Source organism: Elephantulus edwardii, unplaced genomic scaffold (genome assembly GCF_000299155.1).
Source record: "Elephantulus edwardii isolate Elephantulus edwardi_28Jun2011 unplaced genomic scaffold, EleEdw1.0 scaffold00014, whole genome shotgun sequence".
NCBI classification, from domain to species: domain Eukaryota; kingdom Metazoa; phylum Chordata; class Mammalia; order Macroscelidea; family Macroscelididae; genus Elephantulus; species Elephantulus edwardii.
This window is the reverse complement of record NW_006399764.1, coordinates 13540042-13566110: the sequence shown is the minus strand read 5'-3', so window position 1 is coordinate 13566110 and position 26069 is coordinate 13540042. Positions and strand designations below refer to the sequence as shown.

Genomic DNA, 26069 nt, shown 5'->3' with positions numbered 1-26069 from the left:
GATTATAGCAACTCGAGGTTTGAATTTGTTCTTCAGTTCCTTGAGCTTAAGATATGCTGAGCGAGTTCGGCCCTTTTGATTTTCCGACTCAAACTCCTTGCACATTTCATTGTAATATTTTGCTTTGTCATCCCGTGCTGCCTTTTAAAATCTTCTATTCAACTCTTTAGTATCTTGGATTCTTCCCTGTGCTTTGGCTTCTTTGTGCTCCAGTGCAACTGTAATATAGACTGTAAATTCTCACAGTGAAAATACTCCCATAAGAGCTTATAGCCTAGTAAGGATCTCAAATTAGTCAGCAGTTTCTCATCTCCTGCAAACTACCTTCCCTTCAGACTCTCAGTTGCCAAGGATAGATTTAGGCCTTTGATGAAATCTAGCATTTAAAAGACAGTCAAAAATGCATTAAAGCACACACTACTCGGGGTAAATCCAAGTATATAGGAAATGAAGCATGCTAAAAGAGGAATCAAATAGACTCCAAATGAATGTCTTAAACCCAGTACTGAGTCATTAGGCAAAGCTCTCAGTGGTTAAGAAAACATTTTTATAGAGGAATTCTAGGTCATCCAGAGACATGCATCCTGGACTTAAAAATCTGGGAGACCCTGGAGGCTTGTCTCAGAGCTCTACATCCTTACTCAATCTTAATAACAACTGCTGGCTTAGTTTAGGCTTAAACAGTGGTCTGTTCCTGTTGTTAATGACCCCAGCACCATCATCCTACACACTTAAACTCACACATTTCTCTTGCCCCAGTGCAACCCTGAGCCTTACCTCTTTTGCTATTCCATCCTTTCCTCTACACAGCTTTCCAAGTCCCTCTATCCTCTCACCCCCACTGACTATACAAATTCCCCTTTATGCCCTCAGACTAATTAATTCTCAGGTGACTCTGCTCTACCCACCTACTAGACCCACTCTTCCCATTCCTTTTTAAACTTTTTTCCTCCCATTGATCTTACGTTCATTCAGTTCAACTCAGCAAAGAACTAGGTCAAGAAAATTCTTAAGCTAATTAACATTAAGATGTAACCGTCTTATACTGCAGCTTTTCCTTCTACCTTTGAGAAGGTAGATTTGAAAGTTACACATGTTCGGGTTGAAATTCAGTTCATATAGTTTACTATCCTTTTACCCTTGTATAGGTCCGTTTCCATTGAAGAACTTAAATTTCTTCAAATTTAAAGTCAAAATTAACCCTTGTTATAAGTGTACAAATCTATATGTGAAAGTGTATACAGGTTATGTACTCAATGTCGTATCTAGCATATATTACTCAGTATATAATAATTTCTATTTATTCCATTGTTAGTATGCATTTTTAAAAGTTTAAAGATTCTTAAAAGAAGTGTAAGAAGTTGCCCCTGAGTTGGAAAAGGTCGCCAATTGTCTGCTTTAGAAAACTGAGGTTTCACTCATCAACAAATGAATGGATAGAGATGCTCTGGTATATTCACACAATGGAATACTATGCAGCACTGAAAAATAGGGAACTCATGAAATATTATGCTAAGTGGATGACCCTAGAAGACATTATGCTAAGTGAAATATCTCAGTCACAAAAGGACAAATATTTCATAGGGCCACTATTGTAAAACAGGACAGACATTGGGGTTGAGGGAAGACAGAGAAAAAGGGGAGGAATGATGTATATACTGCATTACAACAGATGATGGATAGAACTATTTAAAAGGATTCACTTTTGGTTGCTGTGAGTCTGAACACCACGACACTGATTGGCTACCCAATGTGGACAGAGAGTGGGGTGGAGCTCCCTGATTAAAACAAGCTTGGAAGGAGGAGTGGCATCCACTTCCATAATATCTTTCCTCCGGAAACCCTATGAACCTGGAGAGAGGATGAAAGGCACCCAAGCATCGAGGACTCTCCTTCATAGGGTCGCTATGAGTCGCCCGCAACTCGACGGCACTTAACAACAACAACATATGATTAGGTATTATTGTTGTGACAGGAGTTCAGAATGAAGGCTGCACAGTGCAATGGACTTGGGGGGATAAACTGCATAGCAATGAAAGAGTTTCTTTTACTCATCAAGGAGACACGTGAGTTGGGGGGAGGGGTTGCAGGGAGAAAAGTGCAACAATGAATGACTGGAAACCATAAGCCTCTGTAAACTTTCATTAAAATTAATTAAAAAAAAAACAACCCTGAGGTTTCAACCTTCTTTAAAAAAAGAAAGAAAAACCTCAACTTACAGTAGCAATGGAGTCAGAATCGACTCTTGATGACCCTCCAGCAGGTCTGTAGAGGCTGTGATAGACACGGTAGGAGATTGCCTGTCATTTTCCTGAAGAGCAGCTGGTAGACTCAAATTGCCTCCCTTTGGAGAAGAGCACTGACTACCTCATAGACTGCTGAAAGAACAGACGGAGGTGTCTTAGAGAGGATGAGCCAGAGTGCAAGAATAGTGAAGCCTTGTCTCACATACTTTGGGCATGTTGCTAGGAGTCCTTGAAGAAGGTGGAGGGATAGTGAAGGAGAAGAAAACCTCTAACCAGATGGATTGACACAGTGCAGCAGTGGGCTTGAGTATGTCAAAGATTATGAGGATGGCACAGGATAGGACAGGGTTCAGATCTGTTGTTCATCAGGTCACTATGAGGCATACTCAGCTTGACAATACCTAGTACAAATCAATGGTTTGGAAGTGTAACACCTTATCCATTAAGCCATTCAGAGTATCTTCCTTTGGGGTTGACTACAGAGGAGAAGAACTGTTCAGGATATCCCAAAACTAGTTGGCTCCAATTTCTCTCATGCTAGTCTCTGAGAAGTGGACATTCCTGCTAGCTAAGGAAAAGTCCTCTCAACTCACTAAGCATCTGTTAATTTCCTACTGTACCATAGGCTTTGAAGATATAAAACAAGCCTGGGACATGGACCTTGAGGCCATATACTAACAGTTTTTTAAAAAGTAAATATATAAACACTATTACAATGCAGGGACATAAAAAAGACCACATTAAAGATATGAGCAGTGTTTGGGGGGATTATTAATTTTAATGAAAGTTTACAGAGACTTAGGGTTTTCCAGTCATTCATTGTTGCACTTTTCTCCCTACCCATCCCTTCCCCCCAATTCACTCTTCTCCTTGAAAAGAAAAACTTTTTCATTATTATGCAATCCCTCTCCCCAAGTCCACTCCACTATGCAGCCTTCACTCTGGACTTCTGTAATGACAAGAATACCCATTCAAATGTCCCTTTTAAACAGTTCTCCCCCTCGTCTGTTTCAGCGCAATATGCATCATTCCTCCCCTCCTTTTCTGTCTTCCCTCAACCCTGATATCAGTCCCTTTTTACAACAGTGGCCCTATGCAATATTTGTCCTTTTATGACTGAGATATTTCACTCAGCGTAATGTCCTGTAGGGTCATCCGTTTTGCATAATATTTCATTAGTTCCTTATTTTTCAGTGCTGCATAGTATTCCATTGTGTGAATATCCCATAGATTGTCTATCCATTCATCTTTTGATGGGATGAGCAGTTTGGTTTTTTACCTACTGTCACATGGATCATCTTTCTAACCCAGCTGACCACTAAACAACATCTCTCCTGCACTTAAGTGTCAAAGTACTTTTTCCTAAAATTCTAATCAAACATGTTACTAACATACTATTTATATATTCCCCCCCAGAGTCCAGGTTTTTCAACAACCCTTTGAGCAATGTTGTGGCCTCCTTTTGACCCCTCTGAATTTTCAAATAAGCCTAGAATTGCTTGAGTATCTCCTATACAGTAGTGGCTCCGGTTACTCTGATCTCTAGTAATCACCAGGGAATAGCTGTATTTATATCCCATATTGTTGTTGTTGTTAAGTGCTGCAGAGTTTTAGATGATCAACAGCGACCCTATGAACGAAAGTCTTGAACACAAAACTTTCATCTTTTCTCCAAGTTCATAGAGTTTCCAGAGGCAAGCTTTATTGGACGTGGATGCCATTCCTGCTTCCAAGCTTGTTTTATTCAGAAGATACACAAAAACCAGGCCCAAGGGCTGCAAACCCAAAGGCCCAAAAGCCTTTTTAAACAGGAGGCCAAATCCAATCAGCTCACACCCTTTTGTGAGGAAGAGCCACATCCTAGTCTCAACCCCAAACCAGAAAACACACCTTCGCAGAATCCGGCCATTCCACTCATTTCCCATCCTAGAAATGGCCCCAGACCGGTGGCCAAAAGCCTTTTTAAATAATCATGTTATGTCATGGCAAATAAGCTATATTTTAGAGAGCTCTGGTAGCCTAACTCATACTTGCATTGCTAACCCGAATGCCTCATTTCTCTGGCAGTTCTAATCCACCAGCAGCTCCAAGGGAGAAATATGTGCCATCCTCTCACAAGTGGTTTGCAGCCTCTGCAGGGCCAGCTATGAGTTGGTTCCAATTTGATAATGATGAGTTGAGTTGAGTTGATGTCAGTTATTAAAAATAGGTCAGATGGACTTATGGGCAGCACTGAGACTTGAAGAAGACATCATTTGTCTGGAACTTCCATGCACTTTTCAAGGGACAATACTGCCTTCAGACAGCACTAGTAGTTCAGGCAATACCTGAGAGGGACCTGAAATATAGGATGACCTACTTGTGTTGTATCTTTAGGCCGCAATGAAGAATGTGGAGGACAAAAGACCACTTGGCTCATGCAGACTCAGTGTCCTGGCATTTCCATTAGTTGTAAACTCAGTGATACGCTCTTGGATCACACAGCTTGGCAAAATTCTCTGACTTCCACGAAACTTGGTGTTATGTAAACACAAGCTCCAGAGTTCTTATTCTGTGTTTGTTTTTTCTTTTAAGCCACCCCTTCAGCCCTTGCCACATGAGACATTTCAGAGTGTTGGTTTACAGGGCTCCACTATCCGATCAGTTCTCCAAATGTTGCTCACAGGGCAGATGTTCCCAGATTTGCTGAACACAGAGAGACAGAAATGCTCCAGAGGACTCTCGGTTTGAGAACTAACATTCAAGTTGTTTTGAAGTTTAGAAAGTAAGAAAAAAGGCAGGAAATTTACACTCTAACCTTTACAAAATCTCACATGCCAAATATGGATTCTTCTTTCATTAGACTGTGAAGTATATATGAGAGGACACTGTGGTTCACTCCTGAAAATGTCCATAACACTCTCTTAATGACAGAAAACAAAGTATATGCACCACTGATGGACTTACAGGGGAAATCTCCCAGACCTTTTTTCGGTCTTTGTGGGTGGTAAGTTCCTCTATCCCCTCACCCACCACACTTTCTCTGCCTCAGATCCATCCCTAGGACAACAAGCCAGCAAAATCAGACAATGCCCAGAGCTTATACAATGTGAAGTTTCATCAAATTATGGGGGGCGGGGGGGAACCACAGAAGGAAACCGTTAGAAGCAAGATATTTATCGATGTAATATCCACCACAGCTAGACAGATGCCATTTATCAATGCTCTTTTTGTGAGGAAAAATGATGCCAGAATTCCAGTGTGGGGAGAGGTTGAGGGTGGGGCCAGATCTTCCTCACAAGATGCACCCACTGTCAAGCTACACTCTGCAACTTTTTGAAATAAATTATAGGCTGTTTGTAATTGGGAGAAGACAGTAAGGTGGCAGACTGGGGGCCCCTGAAAGCTTCCCTTCCTCTCCCCTTTCACTCTGCATTACCAGGTGGGCACTTCTGCAGCCTTGGAAGACATGCTGTGGACACACCTTATGTGAAAACCGGCCCTGGCATCCACTTTCTCTTTAGTTTAATGGAAGCTGACGATATAACCGACCCATGGTGCAGTGAAGTGAAACCACATGTGGGCTGGATTGACCCTCCCTTGATCTAGAAAAGAAAACGCGCTGTTCTCCAGCTCACCCTTGCACACGTTACTCATCCAGGCGAGTAGTTCTGCAGAACAAGTCTGGCGAGAGGTAGACCACTTTTCACCACACAAGCTCTTACAGCCATGGGTTTCTGGAGGTGTGGAAAGTGGGCTGATGGATTGTGCTCTTTTCTCTTGACATATAGAAAGGTAGTGTGTTGAAGCCTGATATTATTGATTATATTACCTTGTTACAATTTTTCATCTGCAGATGTAAAGTTCCATTTCCATGATCTTTCTGAGCATAGATGAACTCCAAGTGTAAGCCTATCCCAATATTAATGTCAGCTTGTTAACATTGTGTGTTTCTTGCCACATTTTAGAAAGCTCTCACCTGTCAATAGACTGAGGAACTCTGGTGGTAATATGGTTAAATGTTTGGCTCCTAACTGAAAGGTTGAAAGTTCAAAGCTACTAGCAACTCTCTAAGAGACCTGGCAGTCTGCCATTATAAAGATTACAGTTTAGGAAAATCTACTAAAATGTTCTATTCTGGCATGCAGGGTCACTGTAAACCAGAAATAGATTAATTTCTGAAATGGTTTCTGATCAGCAGATGTGCTCATAATCTCACTAAGAACTTTCTCTGCCTAAGGAACTAATTGGAAAGCTAGAGTGGAGGCATATCTCCCTACCAAATCCCCACACTCATGCCCTTATAACAATGAGAGATCAAGACACTTCACTCCTGAGTCCACAAACCTCAAATATCACCGAGGTTCCATGCTGTTTTTCCATTCTCAAACACATTTTATTAACCAGTTTCAAGAGACTGAACTTGTTCCTTTCTAGTGATAGAGAGGCTATAAACACATGAAGCACTTGATAAGCATCAAATTCTCAGCATTTTCCAGCAGATTCTATCTATCTAACTATTGTTAGTTGCTATCAAATTGATCTCAACTTACGGCAATCCAATGTGTGTAAGAAGAACTGCTCTATAAGGCTCTCAAGGCAGGCATTACAGACTGTCTTCCCAGGCTCTTCTAACTGTGTTGAAGCCACCAATCATTTTCCATTAGTTAAGCTCTTAACGATTTGTACCAACCAGGGACTTCTGAGCTAAACATCATACTGAAAGAACATATGCTTTTTAGATAATAATATACACTTTTTAGATACAGTGTTTTCTTGGCTATCATAATTTTATTTCTTTTTTAAAAAAACCTTTTCATTGTGATTTGATTTCATAGTATATTGGTTTTGTAGTGAATAGTTCACACACACTTTGACTTGTAACACTGATCACAGTTGCCCCAATGTAATAGCACTGCTCTCATTTTCTCATTGTGTGAATGGATTATACCTCAATAGAAAGCAAGCAAATATTATAACAAGTAGAAAAGAAGCAACATCAAGATAAGTGGAGAAATGAAAGAAATTGTCAAGGATTTTTTTTTAAAGATTTTTGCTTGTATTCATACTCAATGCCCATGGAAGCCACTGTCAAGAAATCAGGTGGTATATTGCATTGAGCAAATTTACTACAAAGGGTCTCTTCAAAGTGTTAAAGAGCAAGGAAGTCACCTCAGAAACTGAGATGTGCCTGACCTAAACCGTGGTGTGATAGCCTCACACATATGGGCAAAGGCTGGGTAACGAATAGTGAAGGCTGAAGAGTAATTGATGTGTTTGAATTATGACATTTATGAATAACAATGAATGTATCCATTCATCCTTCTTTATCTTTTCTCCCTTCTGAACTGTATTCCTTGGCATGTGGTTGGTTGGTCAAGGGTGGGGTTTTCTGTTTGGATTTTTTGGCTTGGAGGTTTTTTATTAATTTTACTGAAAGTTTCCAAAGACTTTGTATTTCCATGAGTGAGTTGTTTTTGTGGGCCATCAGGTCAGAATCAGTTCATAGCTGACCCTCCAGTGAGTTTTTGGAGGCAATAGACCGCATGGAAGGAGACCGTCCATCTTTCTTCTCTGGAGGATCTGGTAGATTTGAACCTCATGCCTTCAGAATTGAAGCACAGCTTTCTTTTTTAAATTTTTACTTTATTTTATTATGTGTGTGTGTGTGTGTGTGTGTGTGTGTGTGTGTGTGCGCGCGCGCGCGCGCGCCATCAAATTGGATCTGACTGGTACAGGAGGAGATTGCCCCTCCTTCTCCAGCAGAGCATCTGGTAGATTCGAACCGCATGACTTCGGGATTGCAGTGCAGCTTCTTGCCACTAGGCCATCAGAGCTCCCTGCAGCACCGCTTTCTTACCAATGTGTTCTTTATTCTGAAAAGGCAGAGAATGACAAGATAATAGATGAAAAGCTTTTGTAAAATCTCAAAACTTGACAGATATGTTTTCTTCAGTGGCTGGGGTTGTAACGTCTCAAACATAAATTGGCCCAATTCCTTCTTTTATTTTGAGACTAAAGATGCTAAGATATGAAGTGACTTGCCCAAAAGGTCATGGCTGACCAACCTACAACTAAAAGCCAGAAAAAAATGAATGTTTCCCAACTTTGAGCTCAATGTTTATCATAAACAGGAAGACTCAAGAAAGTGAGAATAATGAGTCAGAATGTGTATCTGTAGCCAGCCTTTCTGAGTTAAAATCCTGGCTCTGCAAATTATTGGCTCTATGTCCCTGAATAAGTCCCATCACCTTTCTTTGTCCTTTTCTTGTCTGCAAAATAAGAATGAAATATTTCCTGCCTCACAGAGCTTTTGACAAAATTAATGAGTAATATATAACACTTAGATGAGCATCAAGTTACTTAGGAATGGACAACCCAGGTGCCCATCAACAAACAAATGGATAGAGAAGCTGTAGTATAGCCACACAATGGAATACTATGCTGATTGAAAAGCAAGGAACTCGTGAAATATTATTCTAAATGGGTGACCCTGGAGGACATTATGTTCCGTGAAATACTCAGTCACAAAAGGACAAATGCTGCATAGTGCGTAAAATGGGACTGACATCGGGGTTGGAGAGAAAATGAGAAAGATGGGATAAATAATGTATACTGCACTGAAACAGATAAGGGAGAGTACTATTTAAAAGGGATATAGGACTAGATATTATTGTCATGACAGGAGTCCAGATCGAAGGCTGCATAATGGAGTGGACTTGGGGGGAGGGATTGTATAACACATTTTTCTTTTACTTTTCAAAGAGAAGAATGAACTGGGGTTGGAGGGGGAGGTTTGGCAGGGAGAAAAGTGCAACAATGAACGAATGGAAATACAAAGTCTCTGTAAATTTTCATTAAAATTAATTTTTTAAGAAAATTCTTTTTTAAAAGAAGCTATACTGCAATCCCAAAGGCACCCAGTTCAAATCCACCAGCTGATTCGTGGGAGAAGGATTATAAATCTCCTCCTATATGATTAACTGTCTCTAGAAACCCACTGGAGGGTCATCTATGGGTGAGTTTCAACTCAGTGGCAAACAACAACAAAGGGGTACTGAGCCCTGGCATTAGATGGCCAAGGGTAGACATAATACACCAAGGAATTAGGTGGTCAAAGGTAGACATAATAACTCAAATAAGAACGGGTTTTCTTACCAATTTACCAAAATAAGTTTTTAGTCTTTATTCTTCAGACTTATCACTGTAGAAATAAATGAAATACTTTATGCACAGCTTAACATTCTTGAAGTACTATGTCCTTCAGGTAGAAATCTTACATGTTTTTCGAAGCTGTGCCTATCCATCATGAGCAAAAGCATGCTTTACTACTTGAAAGTGAAGAATAGATAGGAAGACTGACGACAGAAGAGAAGACTAAAGGGTGGGGGGAAGCGTCCTTCATGGAGGTAGATTTTCCTAGTAATTCATTGTAAGTTAATGAACATCAAGAGTAAAGAATTCAGTGGCCCTCCTCATAGCGTGGGATTAAAACACCCTCCACAGTCAGTGGAAGTCATATGGATTCTAGTATTCTTATTCAAAGCTTAGGTGTTGGAATCCTCCACGATTTCTATTTCCTAATTGGAAAATGTGGATAATAAGTTGAAAGGATCAAATGACAGCTACAAAATTCTCTGAGCTGATGAAGCCAAGCTGTGATTTTTTTTCTAGAAGTATAAGATCTAGCAAGCAAGCAGAATTACACAGCCAAATAGTTACTCTAACTAGTGCACAATCAAAGCAATAAATCCAAGAGACCATGAACAGGGAAAAAGAGGAGAAGGGGGCATGAAGACCCATTTTCCCCAAGAATCTCCCTTATATATTATATATAATCTTATAACAACACAGTAATGGTAGCTACCACATAATGTTTTGCTCCCAATAATTTTACAAACTAGAAGGTACTAGTTAAGAAAGCAAGCTATAATGGATCCAATCTTCAAACTCTTAGCAACTAGTTATGTGCCCTGGGTCAAGTTATATCCGTTTTCTCATCTTTAAAGTGGCATAATAATCTTGTCCTATAGTTGCTTATGAGAATTATATTAGTAAGTTCATGTGAAGTTGTTACAGCAGTACACAGCAAGCACCCAGTGGCTATCTGAGGTTTACTGTGGTGTTTTTTGTGCTGTTACATTTATTGTAGTTGTTATTGTCCTCATTGAGCAAATGAAGATGTTGGTGTTCAAAGAGACTAACTTGCCCAAAGCTGTAAAATGCTGGTGAAAATCTTCTGGGATCCCAAGTTCTGGGTGAGGCTGATTCTTTGACATTGTATTCATACTTGCTAAATGTACTTTGGGGATTTAGGGCATTTATTGGTTCTATCCTATCCAAGTATTTTTAAAAATAGTATTCTGGCAATAAAAGTCCTCAGGATCGGTGAACATCAGGGATAATAAAGAACAAGTGAGAGGTCAATGTGAATTCTAAGGTGAAGCTGTAACTTCCCTCGGAATAGCAAAACATCAGAGTGTAGAGCATGCATTCTACTTCAAGAGATCTTTGAAACTAAGGTGAATAATTTGGGGCCATTTTGGTGTGGCCAAACAAAAACATTTGTGAAAAGTCTCCCTCTTCTGTCTCAGGTTAACACTTTTAAGGCTAAAGAGTGTCTGGACTGCTGTTTTCCATGGATTGTAGGCAAAATATCAGTGTGAATAGAAACATTCCTAGAGTTGAAGAAGTACAGAGCATGGGGTGGGGGTGTGTGTGTGTGGGTGGTGGGGGGGGTTGGGTGTGGGTGTGTGTACATCCTTCCTAGCAGTGACAGAGAATAGTCATGTGATACATCAATAGCTAGCTGCTTTCTCTCTGCTCTTTCTGGCTCCTTGAATATCAACCTGGAGACTAGAGAGGGGCTTTCTTTCAGGAAACTGCCTTTCTCTTTGATTTCTTCTCTGCAAACCAGGCTTGAATTGGATTTATGGTTTGAATAAACAGAGTTGAAGGCCTGCTTGCAGTATCAGTACACATGGTCCATAGGCCTGTTGGAATTCTCACTAAGGGGAGGGACAGGGGAGGAGCTTGCTGGCCACGTCAGCCGTCAGCCTTCCGCTGATTTAGTGAACACCAGTCACACTGTCCCAGGAGTGTGAGCCTTTGTTGATGAGAGCTCGAGCTTTTCCTAAGTCTTCTCCAGTCTTCCTTTTCCAAGGACTTAAGTCTTCAGGTCACTATTCTTTCCAACCCTGAGATGATAACAAATTCCAAGCTCCCAACCCTGTCATGCTTTCTTACACCTCAGTTTGCCTGGATTACCTTCCATCTACCTTGACTTTGGCCCTAACTCTTCCTCATCCTTCTTCACAACTTAATCAGGACGTCACCAAATTAAGGAAACTGTCCATGACTTATCTCCTCCCCTTGACTCTCACTCTTTAACATTATCCTTCTCTGACACATTCTGGTTGTCTGACTCAAAGCCAGGCTTGGATATCCCCTATTCAAGGGGGTAGGGTCCATGGTGCCTCATTTACTGCTCTATCCCTTCACACAGAGCCTGGCACACCAAAGGTGTTCAATACATGATAGTAAAACTGTTGCTGTTGTTAGGTGCTGTTGAGTCGGGTACGACTCATAGCGACCCTGTGAAGAAAAGATCTGCACCCTGCTCTGTCCTGTGCCATCCTCACACTTCCTGACACACAAGAGGCCTTTGCAGCAGTCACTGCACCATTCCACATGGTCGAGGGTCTTTCTCTCCTTCGCTGACCCTCCACCCTCCTAGCATCATGTCCTTCTCCAAGGACAGTCCCTTCTAGCAACATGCCCAAACCTAGTAAAGTTAATACATTTAAAAAAATAGTGCTTATTTCAGAACTTTCTTTTTTTAGTAGTCTCTGAAATGCCTTAAGATCAAGCACTTTTTAAAATTTTTAGGTCTCCATTATTCAGTATATTATTTAGTACACACAAGGTATTCAAAAAATGAGTGCACAGATACATTTACATGTACTTAGGTATATTAAGGTCTGAATGCATAGAGGGGAGGGAAAATAAGGTCTGCAAAGCAGAAACGTGTATGTTACAGGAGATGACAGAGCTGGGTCTGTGGCTCCTGACACAAGTGGTTTGTCTACCCAGGCATTTCACTAGCAAAGGGAATCTATGAATACGAATATTCAGAAAGGTTTCTTTCTTATAATATAAATAGATGCCTATTTAAAGTTCTCAGGAGGTTAAATCCAAGAGGGTTAAATAAAAAGGGAGAAATTCTCAGGTCTAGATTTTAATGAAGAAGTAGATGGAGATCTTTATAGCCTGATTTGATGGATGCCAAGTAAATTACTTGACCCCCAAATACAATTTGATCCTAAATGTTAAAAATGTTTTTCTACTTAGGATATTAACTAGAGAAAAGTTTCTAAACAAAATAATTGTGTCAAATAAGATGTTCTTGCACTTGGCCTGAAACAGCTGGGCACTCAGTGCTATGTAATATGAGTATAAACAAACAAAAGTAAAATTATTATAGATTCAATAAGATTATGGAAAATCAGCAGCTAGTAAGATGGGATGGCTATGGAAACATTCCTAGAAGAGGAAGGACTTGAATAAGACCTTGATGTACAGTTCCTTTGAGGTAGGTAATTCTGGAAAATAAAGGTAATTTATTGATTGGAAAGATGCTAATAAATCAAAGATAAAACAGAGGGAGAAATTAACTGAAAACCAAAAGGTGGCTTTGGAGAGAGAAAAGGAATGGCAGATGACCCTGTTTTTGATCTAAGCAATTCCTCCCATGATTTAGACCACATGGAAAGCACCTCATAACTATTTTTAATAAGAAACTTCAATAAGACTTCCAGGCAAGCCAACTAAAATCTGGAACCCCTGAGGGTTAAAGTGATTTATTACTGATCATCAACCCTATTAACCTATTTTTCAGAAAGCTTATATATAAATGAAAACATCCAGCAGGAAATCTATCTCATTTTTAAGGTATCACCAAGAATAACAGTTGATCAGAGAATGAGAACATCAGACATTTTAGTTGAATCCAATTGGGAGGAAACAACTATGTGGTTGCTTCATGGATTGTTGGTGGTGTTGTTAGGTGTTGTTGCTTGCAACTCATAGTGGTGCTATGTACAACAACAACAAGAAAACACTCCCCTCACAATCGCCGCCCTCACAATCGGTGCTATTTTGAGCTCACTGTCAAAGCCACTGGGTCAGTTCACCTTATTGAGGTCTTCTACTTTACCTAGTATAATGTCCTTCTCCAGGGACTGACCTCTCCTGAGAGCGTGTTGAAGTATGTAAGACTGGATCTCACCATCCTTGCTTCTAAGGAGCATTCTGGCTTTACTTCTTCCAGAAGAGATTTAGTTGCTCTTCTGGCAGTTCATGACATAGTTGCTACTCTTCATGAAGATCATAATTCAAACAAATCAGTTCTTCTTCAGCCTTCACTATCCATTGCCCAACTTTTTTTTGCCTATATGTGAAGCTACTGAAAATACCTGGCTTGGATCACGTATCTCTGCTTTTTAACAGTTCGAAGAGGTCCCCTGCAGCAGATTTGCCCAGTGCAATACAACTCTTGATTTCTTGACAGTGGTTTCCATGGGCATTGATTCTGAATCTAAGTAAAATTAAATGACGACATCTGTATTTTTTCCATTTATCCTGATGTTGCTTTTTTTTTCTATTCATTAGGATACTTGTTCCCTTTATGTTGTGGTATAATCCACTGATGATATTGAAGATTGTAATCTTTAATGTTCATTAGTGAGTGCTTCAAATCTACTTAGAGGAAGCGAAGTGGTCATCTGCACCATGTAGGTTGCAGATAAGTCTTTCTCTGATCCTGATATGTAGTTCTTTTCCATATAGTCCAGCTTTTCAGATTATCTTCTGAGCAGATAGTTTGAACATGTATAATGAAAAGAGATATCCTAGATTTTCCTGGATAGAAGATGTCCTATTGAAGTGGCCTGAGGGTCAAGGAAGAACTCTTTAAAAATGGACATTGTGTGGGTGTCTTTGACATGCTCTGAGAAGGAAGGTTTAGATGCAAATAGCATACTAACAGAGATGATAAATATATATCTTGCTTGCAAATATCCATTTCCACAAGAGAGACTCACTCTTAAAAAAAAAAAGTGAAGATGTGACAAGAGTTGCTTACAATATTGGTAACATTTTTTAAATGAAGGCAATTTAAGCTGGCCTATCTACAGCAGCCTCTTAGACCACAATGTTCTCGAGTGGAAATGTGCTTTGCCACCTCAGGTGTCTGGCAATCTTGGCTATAACTGTTTTTATGGAGCCAAACCCTCATGCCAACCTGGCCGACATTCAAAAGAAGCCTGGCTCTGCCTCCTGGAGTCTGAGTCCTACAAAGATACTCTTTTATAGACCGTCCTGATTCACATGGTATTATTTATCCTATATGCTTTCAGTTAATTTTTGGCCTTCAATTATGTTTTTAATTTTTATTGTGAGCATTTCCTTTCTTCTTCTTCCCCCCTTTGGCCCCTTTAATAGGTTTCTTAAATACAGTGAGTAGTGGTATTTGAGCAAGTCCATCTGCTGCAGTTGAGCTGCACCTCCTCTTCTGTCCACCCCTGAACTCTCTCCTCTGTGACCCTTCCGGATTCACGTCGCCAGCTCTTAGAGACTTAGCAGAGCAGGAACAATTTGGATGCTTGTTTCAATTTAGGGGTTTCTCTGAGCCCCGACTTGCTAATCTATAATTTGAAGCTATGTTACTTGGTGATATGAACCCCATCCTATCTTGTGCTGTCCTCCTCAACTCTGACACACTCAGAGGGACACTGAGTCACAGCCAGTTCAATAGCCCCTAACAACAGCAATCGTCTAGCATAGGAGCCCTGGTGGCGTAGTGCATCATGTGTCCCTCTGCTAACTGAAAGGTTGACAGTTGGGATACATTAGCCACTTCACAGGAGAAATATGCGCCACCTTCTTCTCCGTTTTAGAAAAGCAAAGATTTTTACAGCCTCTGAAACCTGAGGGAAGATTCTGTCAGTCAGAATTGATGCCAAGACGTGACCCAGGTTATTGTCTAAGATTTCATTTTGTCTCCTGGTTATTTTTACATTCTATCTGCTGAGATAATACTGAAGGTGGTGAGCATATTCCCCTTTTCCTGTGTCCCCTCCAATGATTAAGTTATGTGGCCATATCACAAATGCCCTTTGCCTCAATGTCTATAAATCTAACTGTACCTGATTCATCTCTAAAGTACTTCAGCTCTTACCTTTTGATACTAAACTTTTAATTCCTGCCATCACAATAATGATACATGCCTCCAGCAAATGTTTACAGAGCTTCCATTGGTGTTAGGTACCATTGAGCTGAAACTGTCTTAAAGATGACCCTCTAGTGAGGCAGTAATCGCACAGGAGGAGATCGCCCATCTTTCTTCTATGGAGCTGCTGGTAGATTTGAATCTCATGCCTTCGGGTTGGCAGCACAACTCCTTGCCACTAAGCCACCAGAGCTCCCTAGCAGTAATAATTTACACTAATAATTTATAGATCCCTTTATCTGCACTAGACAGGACTGGGCCTTTTAACAGAGTTATTTCTCTCCGACCAAAACTAGAGAAAATGACATTGATCCAGTGTTAATTATCTAATCTCTAAATCTCATCCAAATTTGCCCAGTTGTTCAGTAATGGCCTATAAAGGCTTAAGATCCGCTTGCCTCCTCTGACACATCACCATCGCTCATAGAATATGTCCCTTTTTCTGGCACAACAGAATGTCCCAGATTCAGCTTGTCTTTTCCTAGCCCCTGCCCTGCAGCCAGCCATTTCCATAAGAACTCATTCTTTTCTGATGAATGATATTACAACCCAAGCTCTTGGGACTTGGTGTGCTCATAACTATAGTCATTTCTTCTGTGCTTCTTAGAAGATAGAACTAGAAGATATACATACCTGTATGTAGCTACATGTATATTTGTATAATACACACATATCTATACCCATCAATCTATCTATCTATCTATCTATCTATCTATCAATATTATGTGTTCTCACTGTGTTCAAACTGCATAAAACTGTACAGCAGACACTGGGGAGCGAGCATCTGGCTTCCACTGACTGCACAAAGGGGAAGAGGCCCCGCCAGGAACATCAAAGCAGATTCCTATGAGGTCAGACATGCCCATACCATCTTCTTTCCATTCTAACACCAGGCGTCTCTCCCATGCCTCTTGCTGCTCTACCACTGTGGTTGTTGTGTGCTGTTGAGTGAGAACTGACCCATAGCTCACCCTCCAGTGGGTTTTCAGAGGCAGTAAACCACATGGTAGGAGACTGCCCATCCTTCTCACGGACAGTACTTGGTGAATTCGAACTGTGCGCCTCTGGGATTGTAGTGCAGCTTCTTATGGTTAGGCTACTCTACCACTGTGTTCACTGATTTGTTACAGTGGCTACACAGAACTGATAGGCAATAATGATGATCACTGGATTTATTAGGAAAGTAACAAAAATTGCAATTTCGATTTTAAACACCCAGAATACAATTATTTCATCAGGACCACTTTTCCTTGTTCTCAGGAAGGCCTCTTTCTGACTCCTTAACTTCTCAGCCTGGGTTCTACCCTGTGGATATGAAAATGTTACACATCAGCTAAGAACAACAACAAATCCACTTTAGCCCAAATCCATAGGTGATATCCTAAGACTTAACTGTCGTCTTCGTAAGTCCCATAGTTGTAAGAAATCTGCCTCATTATCCTTCATTTCTTTATGTATTTGTTCCATTTTCCCTGAGAACGCTTGCTTCCTAGCAAAGCTGGCCCAGTTCCAGACCATGTCAAATGCTGCTAGGCTCCTGCCGCCACGCTTCAAGCTGAAGGTCCAGAGCCGAGAAAGGGAAGGAAGAAAGGCCAGTTAGGAAGTTTCACCCCCAGCACACCTCTCCCAGCCTCCGCTCTCTGGTTGCTCCAAACTCCAGTCAGCCCTGGACGTCCTAGTCACCACCTCAATACAGTCACCAAGAGAGAAAGCTGAACTCTGACCCCAGGGGAGATTTTTTTTTAACCAGAAAAAAGTAAAGTGATGAGTTTGCATTTAAAACTGATGTTTTTGCAGCCGCTGGCTGTAGACTGCTTAGAAAGTGGGAGTTAAAGAAATGACTTTATATTAACTAATCACAGGTCAAGGATGGAGAATCTCCTCCCATGTGATTAACTGCCTCTGAAAACCACTGGAGGGTTAGCTGTGGGTCGGTTCTGACTCAGTGATACACAACAACAGCAATCATAGTATAGGGAGCTCTGGTGGCTTAATGGTAAGGAGTTTCTCTGCTAGCCCAAAGGAACATGGTTTGAATCCACCATATGATCTGTGGGATGGCTGATGTAGACATGAAATTTACTGCTTCTGAAAGCCTGCTCGAGGGTCAGCTACATGTCAGTTCTGACTCAACACTACATAACAACAACCATCGGAGTTTAGTAGTTAAATAATTTGTCTGTTGACCAAAAGGTTAGCAACTTAGCCCACCATTAGCTCTGCAGGAGAAAGATGAAGCTGTCTGCTTCCATAGTTGACAACCTTCGAAACCACACAGGCAGTTCTCTGTCCTGTAAGGTCTCTCTGAGTTGGAAGCAACTTTGTAGCAGTGAATTCATAATAATCTGACAAGGTATTTAGAGTGTGTTACACTCGAGAGTGAATTATCTTTTCCCTATCTTATACCTTCTAGAACTGACTTATTTATTGGTGGTATTTGGTTTACTGGTTTCACATTACAATCTGCCTCCTCCTTCTCTCAGAGGCATTGTAAGACTTATCTTTGAGGAACTTGAAAAACGTAAGACTTCTTTTAAAAAAAATCACAAGACGTAAAAGGCAAGGCTGAAAGGAAAACTTAGAGAGTTATACATGAGCTAACCAAATGCTTCTAAGACATGTCTTAAATTTGGTCTGTTCTGGTAGGTGGTATCAAGTGGGTTGTGACTCACAATAACCCCAGGTGACAACGTAGAACTATCTCATGGAGGTTTTTCTAGGCTGGGATCCCTATGGGAGCAGATTCCCAGGTCTCTCCCCAGAAAAGCTGCTGTCATTGCTCTTGTTAAGTCCTGTAAACTCAGTTCCAACTCATGGCAGCACAACCAGATGCAAAGTTGCCTCCTCCTGCACCATCCTCACGATTGCTGTCTTTGAGCTGCTGTGTCGTTCCACCCTCTTGAGGGTCTTCCTCTTGTTTTACTGACCTTCTATTTTATGCGTCATGACATGTCCAAAGTGTGTGGGATAGAGATTCTCCAACCTCACTTTTCAGGAGCATTTAGTTTGTGTCTCTTCCAAGGCAGATTTAGTCATTCTTCTGGTACATTGAGGATTCTTCTCCGACACCAGCAGTGACTCAATGTCATCACGTAGGTGCAGATTCACAGTGACCCTCCATCAAGTTTCCAACACTGTCCGTCTTTCTCCCATGGAGCCACTGTATTCAGACTATCTGGCATGTGCAACTGCTGGATTACCCAGCTAACTCAGTACAGACTGAGCCACCAGTTCTCTCACCAACGCTGTCATTCAAATGAATCAATACTTCTTCAGTCTTCTTTCTTTAGTGCCCAACTCTCTCATGCATAGGAGATGGGTGGAAACCAACCTTGTGACTGGCACCTGAATGCTTAAGCACTGCTCCATAAGAGCTCCTTAAATTTACTACGGTATTTGTTTTCCTCTCCAAAGACAAACTGCATTTTAGAATTTTTAGTAGAGAAACAAGTCCCGCTTTGCTGCAGAAATCAAGGTAAGAGAAGCATCTTAGGGCAGGAGAGCTAGGTGGACGGGGTTGGGGGTGGATATCTACCATTAAACATTATGAACATTTATGCCAACAGCAAGCAAGGAGTTGCTGGAGGCAATGACCATTACCTTCTTGGAAAGAGCAGGCGAGGGAAACCTTGGCAACTCACATAATGAGCCCTTGTCCACAGGGAAGGCAAAAATTCCTCCTTTTTTGTCTAACTAACACAAACACAAGCTGCTAAGAAGCGCCAAGCACTGTGGGTCCTTGATTGCCCACATTAACTCTGATGGTCACTCTGACAAAAAAAACAAACTAGCCGCCTGGGCAGAATCCCACTGCTTTTACCCATGTGGCTGCCAAGCACCCCTGCCTGGTGCTTTGCTGAAATAACAGCTGCAAGGGCGTTCGTGACCCCAGATGGCATCAGTGCGCTTGTTTCTGTCATTTAGGATTGGATGATCGTTTGTCATTTGTCATTTTCTAAGGCAGTAAACACCAGAGAAACTCGAATGTGCCGCTTTGTGATGTTGTATTCATCATCACAGCCCTCAGAGGGACTGTTGTTGTTATGTGCCGCCGAGCTGCTTGCAACTCATGGCGCGACCCTATAACAGCCCTAAACCCTGCTCTATCCCTTGCCAGCCTTATTGTCTCCGACACGCCTATCCCCATAACCCCAGTGACAGAATCAATCCATCTCATCGAGGGTCTTCCCCTCCTGCGCTGTCCCTCCACCCTCCCAAGCATGATGTCCCTCTCCAAGGACTGGTCCCTCCTTGCAACATGTCCTAAGTATGTCAGACGAAGCTTCAGAATCCTTGCCTCCAAGGAGCAGCCTGACTTCACTCTCTCCAGGACGAACTTGTTTGTGCTAGGCACTAAAATAGAGTAATTAGGCATGTGTGATGCAAGATGGCTGGGTTTAAGTTGTGATACTCTTGTTTACTAGCTGTGTGCCTTTCGGCATGCTGCTTAACCTCTCCAAGTCTCCATGTTCTAAAATTCAGTAATTCATTGTTGTGGTGTCAGAACTGACTCAGAGCTGACCCTCTGCTGGGGTTTCAGAGGCTGTACATCAGATAGAGGGATTGCCCATCCTTCTCCCACGGACATGCTGGTCGACTCTAACTACCAGAGAGGTACCAAGTTTGAGCTAACAGGCAACTCCCTACCCACGAGACCACCAGAGTTGTCTCTGTTCTTCTTACCCCCAAAACTCAGATTTAAAGCCCTGGAGTGTCTAATTCTAAATAAAGACTGGATTTCAAGAATAGAGAAATCCTTTAAGCAACAAAGCTGGCTGCATTTTGAGGTTTCCCAAACTCGTGCTCACTGAGTGAGTGTCCGACACGTTGGGAAGAGACACAGAGGCTGAGGGGCAGTAGTCAGCAGACCAGGAGATGGTCAGGAATGAAGAATCCCGTTAGGTATCTGGTTCAGTGGTGGTTATAACTGTATCCGTTTGGACACTTGAGAGTTTTCTTTCTTCTTCTCAGTCCAGTCACTCAGATGTTTTTTTCAAGGCTCTTCTGAAAGTTTTGAGCATTTCTATCCTAATAAAGAAGCTAAGTTTAAATCATTAAAACAGGGTTACTTACAAGAAAGACAAAATGATCTTAGTACTGCCAGCTACCTTCCTTTAGTCTCTCCCTATAAAATTGGGGGAAATTGTAGTACATACAGTTCTCAACTTACAGTGGAGTTCCATTCTGGCAAACTCACTGCGAGTCAGTTATGACATAGGCTGGTTTACTTTTCGCCTCCCCCAGTTTTCATTTGTGCTGACTTTTATCAGTATCTTCATAAATCCCGTCTTTGAACATCTGAAGGTCGTGTTGCTAGGTGGCACTGAGTTGACTATGTGTCAACAGACAGCAGATCACAGATTTGCACCATCCTCCGGGTCTCCACCATGTGAAGTTCATGGTTGCAGTTTTTGTATCTGTCCATCTTGCAAAGGTTCCTCCTCTTATCGCTGACCTCTACTCTCCCCGGCATGACGTCTTTGCAAAGGACCTCTTGACTACACATCTCAGCACATTATATGCTGTAACGTTATGTGTATTACATATTGCTGATAATAAGATGTGGTTCGTTGTTTTGTTTTTTAAAAAGACAATTTTAAGTCTAATTCATTCTGAGTCACAAATAGCCTTACCTCTACCTGCTTTATAGGTTTGATGTAAATATTGTGACATTAAATATATATTGAAGATAGATATTTTACTTGGATTTCAAAAGAGCTTTTCTGGTCTACAAATGTAAAAATTGCTGACCCAAAATCAATCTGCCAGTATTTTTTTTTCTCCTCCAATATGACTTCCCCAAAGAGCAGAACTTAACAAAACTATTTATCTGGTTAATAAGACTCATACATCTTGAACTGAGCTTCTGAAGGTCTCAAGACTATAGAGGGGTGGAGGGGTGAATCTCCCCTGAAGTTTGGGTTTAAAAAAAAAAATATTAACTCAGTGACCACAACTATTTCATCATCATGGAAACTTGTTTATTTAAGCAAAAATTAAGTCTCTGATTTCTTCACTCTCTAGAAGAGCCTTCCACTTGCAGTAAGGACCATGTCCCGATTTCACTTGTTTCCTCATTCAATCATAGAGTGATCAAATAGTATGCCATTCATCTGCGTGGAGACCTGATTCTATTTTAACAGTAGTAAATGAGTTAACACATCCTTCCACATCTCAAGTTCACTCACCCTGGACCCTGCTGCTGGGAAAGGCTTTTAACCCCACAGTCCTGGCTCTCTGGTTGCAGGAGGCCCACTTCCAGTGCCTGGGTCCAAGCCATGCAGACCTGGATGTGATGCAGGTGGCTTTGGCATCTGTGTGAAGCCTAGCAGCTGGCATTTCCGGACTATGACTAATCAATCACTTCACTTCTCTGGACCTCAGCAACTTGTTCTCGAAACCGCCGATAATAATAGTACCTATCTCTCAGGGCAGTGAGAGAGTAAATGAGCTCATGCATTTAAAGTCGTTAGCACAGAACAGCTCACTGAAAAATGCGGTCGTGTTAGCATCACTGTCAGTGGTAATATGCAGTGTCAGCTGGACTGCAGTCCTTTCCTGGCTGTGACTCATGGCCCAGAGTACGTTGCCCATTCCACAGTCAGAGGTTGGCCAGATCCAGGCAGGATGGTGGCACCAAAGTCCAGTAAGCTGGACTTCCAGCAGAGGTCCAGAACCTCAGGAAACAAAGTGAAATCAGGACGCCACTCCTGAAATCCAATCATAGAGACAGACCAACTCAAGGTATCACAGACAAAGGGCAGGAAGACTAACTCGCGAGTGAGGATGTGAGGCATCTGTTGCCCCCTATTTCCTGCCTGTCCTGGATCAGGAGTTGGATAGAGCCAAGCTGAAAGGACAGGGCATCAGGTGATCTCTCAGGTCTCAAGGGAGTTTCCTGTAGGCAAACTGACAAAAAGAGTGAACATGAAGAAGAATGGAAAGAAGCCAGTGGGGGAAAGGCATGCTGGGAAACCAGAGCCTCACATACTGGCCAAAGGCCCAACCGTGAAGCTTAGCACCTGAAGCCTAGAAGCTGAAAGAAACCATAGCAATTATGTTTACCACCCTCCTGCCACAGGGCTGCCCTCCTTCAGCCAAAAGAACTGGGGCAGATGTGTTTTCTGGAAAATACTCCATTAACCTAAGAGGCTGATCTTACTGCAAGAAAATGTAAGGATAGTTATACTAGGTGGGATACAGCCTATCATGTGAATTCAGGCACAGTTGCCAAGTTTATACCATAGTGGTGAGAAAAACTGGAGTAGTCAGAGCTCTGGGGACTTTGGTATTGGGGGAAGATAGTTATTTGGAGGACAGAGCTGAGCTTCAGACCAGCAGAGTGACCAATGCAAAGGTCCCCGGAGAGCTGAATGGGTTGAGTCAGTGTGTTCTCGGTGACATACAGACCTGCTCTCTGCCAGACACAGACGTGGCCCTGTGCCCTCATTAAGGTAATAGTCAAGTGGGCCAGTCAGATTACAAGTGCACTGAACTTTTCCAAAAGGAAAGTGTTAATGGGACCAGGTAGTGGAATTTTTACTTAGTTGAGAGTCTCTTCCCTGGGGAATTAATTTTTATGTGGAGACAAAAAGATGAAGAAAAGTCAACTGGCAGATAGCAGAACAAGAGAACAGTGCCTTCACCTCCGCTGCCCAGACCAGAGCTGCTGTCCTCCGCGGCACCAGCTTCTGTGGAAGCCAGATACCCAGCACCCCAGAGAGGCCTACAGATGTCTCCCAGGCTGCCTGCCACACCGGCCTGTAGTCCTTATCCCAGAAACAGCCAAGGGGAGGGAGGAGGCTACTGCAGCCAGCAATAAGCAAGGCCAGCATGGCCGTTCCTGCGGTCTCGACACAGGAGACAAGCAGAGGAAGGAGTGTTTTCCCTTCCTTGGCCTCTGTTCAGTCAGATATTGCTGAACTCACGGATAGCTTCTGCTGACCTCCTCCCTTGAGACTACAGGGTGCTGTTATCTCAAGTAGAGAGTTACGTCTGCTCTGTGAGGTTCTTCAGGCAGTGCTGAAGTGGCCTCATGGCTGCACCAGGCCCCTGCCTCATGGGCCCAGTGCTGGCTGGATTTCTGCTGGGAGTGTGGGGAGGAGCAGTGCAGCCTTTCTGCTTTGACAAGCTTTAACCCCGGGACAGCACTCCCTCCACAGACAGCTCCTTTGAGAGGCTGTCACCATTGTGCATTTGGTTCGACTGTACGTGGCTTACACCTACACTATTTTGTTTTTAAGTAAGAAAGGATTTTTTAAGGATAGCAAACATAACAAAGAGTATCCAAAACCCGAGTGTTGAGATGGTGATTTTTTCAGAGAGTGAACCGAGATTGAGCACCCAGATCAAGAAGGACAACAATGGCAGCCTCGGAGTCTCCCTCTGCTGCTGCTCTTCGAGCTTCTTCGGAGGGGAACCACATCTCGCTTGTGGAGCTGCATTCACTTACGACCACTGAGTCAGTTCCAGCTCACAGCAATGTGCCCTTGGATTCCTGGGGCTGGAAATCCTAAAGGGATAAGAGCACTCATCCTCCGGTGGATCCTCTGGTTGCAGAGCCCGTTGTGTGTTACACTGCTAACTAAAAGCCCTCACATCTTCAGAGGTTCAAATCCACCAGTGGTTCCAGGAGAGAAAGGCCAGAAACCACCTCTCTTTAACATTTACAAGCCTGCCTCTTGTTCCAGAGGTAGTTCATGAGTTTATTTGTACAAAGGTCCTACTATGTGTTAGATCCCTTCTGTTTGTGTACTTATCAGGCATTTGTTAGTCATACTCATTACTACCTAGAAGATATTGTGAAGAATTCTGTAAGTGACACAAAACTCACTCAAAATTCAGACATTGATGTGTACGTGTATTCAAGGAGCATAAGTGTATTCTCTCCTGTCAGGCGGAATGACTACTACAATAAGAACTGGAGCAGCTATGGGATCAAATCAAGACAGAAAGGAAAGGGATTTTGAGGAGAAAAGAGAATTCAAATTAGGAGTAATAGCTTGAGTAAAGATATTGCTAGGAAACCATGGGGTATGGACTGAGACTCAGCAGTGGCTTATTACAGATAAGGCTTGACCACAGGCTGCACGACAGGAGGTAGTGGAAGGAGAGGTTGGAGAGGTAGGTCCACATCAGAGAAGCAGGAAACAATTAAGAAAAGTTACATTGAGTTTTCATACTCCGATGAAAAACATCAAGTCGAGAAATTTCTAAACCAATTTTCAGGGCTGGCTACAAAACATAGGCGGCCTAGCTACTGAAGAATCTACTTCCCCTGCTTTTCTTGGCTAACTCTTAATCATAGAGCCTTTGTGTCTCTAACTGTAAACAAAACTTTCTAAAATTGACCATTAGAGAATGCTTCTGCCTCACAGGCCAAGCAATGGAGTTTGTTCTTATCAGTCCCATTTCGGAGGCCAGATCGACAGGGAGATGCAGCAGGGTTGTTTTCACAGGTCCCTTCGCTCTCTGGGAGCATAGGCAGGCCCGGCTACTTAGAACTGGCTGATTCATGCACTCAGCTCTTCCCTGTACACTTGACTTCTACTTCCCGGTAATGAGACGCTCTCTTCACTGTTCCCCCACAGGAAAACTAATCTATCTAGCAGCCTTCACTTTTGTTACACTATCCAGTCCCAGGCAGTGATGATATTTATACATAAGACAGAGATATTTCTATGCTCTGATGGAAGTTTGAAGGGAGTTGGAGCCAATGACCTTTCACTTTGAAAACCAAGAGTGCACAATGTTTCAGTCTTGCTAAGAAAGGGGGACAGGAGAGATTAGCAGGAAAGAGTCTGTCTTCTAGAACCCTTATTCAATGTGAGATGGCTCAATGACTATGTACCCACTGCAGGTTCTGCCTGGTTTGTCCAATGTTTTACGTAGGTTTACGTAGTCCACCAATTCTTTTTACCACAGTGTACCTTTTGCTTTATTCTAAAAGTGGAACATGAGAGGGAAAAGATGGGTTCTAGGTTTGGGATAAAGTTTCCAGAAGATCTTGTGCTAGAACTTTGTACATTGCTGGTGGGGTGTTTTTACTCAATGCATAACTCTCACTTCCTTTCATGGGGAAACATTGTCTACAAAGATACTGACACTTTCTTTCTCTGATTTCTTCTCAGGTGGGAAATTGGCAAATGGAGTGCATGTAGTCTAACCTGTGGGGTTGGCCTTCAGACCAGAGCGGTCCACTGCTCCCACCTGCTTTCCAGGGAGTTGAATGAAACGGTGATGCTGGCTGACGAGCTGTGCCATGAGCCGAAGCCCAGCACTGTGCAAGCCTGTAACCGATTCAACTGCCCTCCAGCCTGGTACCCTGGACAGTGGCAGCCGGTGAGTCAAGGGGTCTATTCAGCATGGGAGCTTTGTTTACAGCTGCTCATTCCAGACTCAAGATTCCTCACCTGATCTTGACAGAGATGATATCGCAAGCAAAGCCTAAAATATTTACTACCTGTCCCTTGATGGAAAAACATTTGCAGTTCTTCATTCTAAAGCCTCTATTCTGATGACAAAGCACATGTGTTTATTTTCATATTTTATCTAAA

General features: G+C 42.2%; 1 protein-coding gene across 1 annotated transcript in view; it reads left to right on the top strand.

Moving 5' to 3' along the window:
• ADAMTSL1 (ADAMTS-like 1) overlaps window positions 1-26069 on the top strand; it is a 431835-nt gene that overhangs the window by 253570 nt on the left and 152196 nt on the right. The window contains exon 16 of the mRNA XM_006881351.1: window positions 25644-25854. Within this exon, the coding sequence (XP_006881413.1) occupies window positions 25644-25854 (211 nt within the window). The remainder of the gene's footprint in view (window positions 1-25643; window positions 25855-26069) is intronic.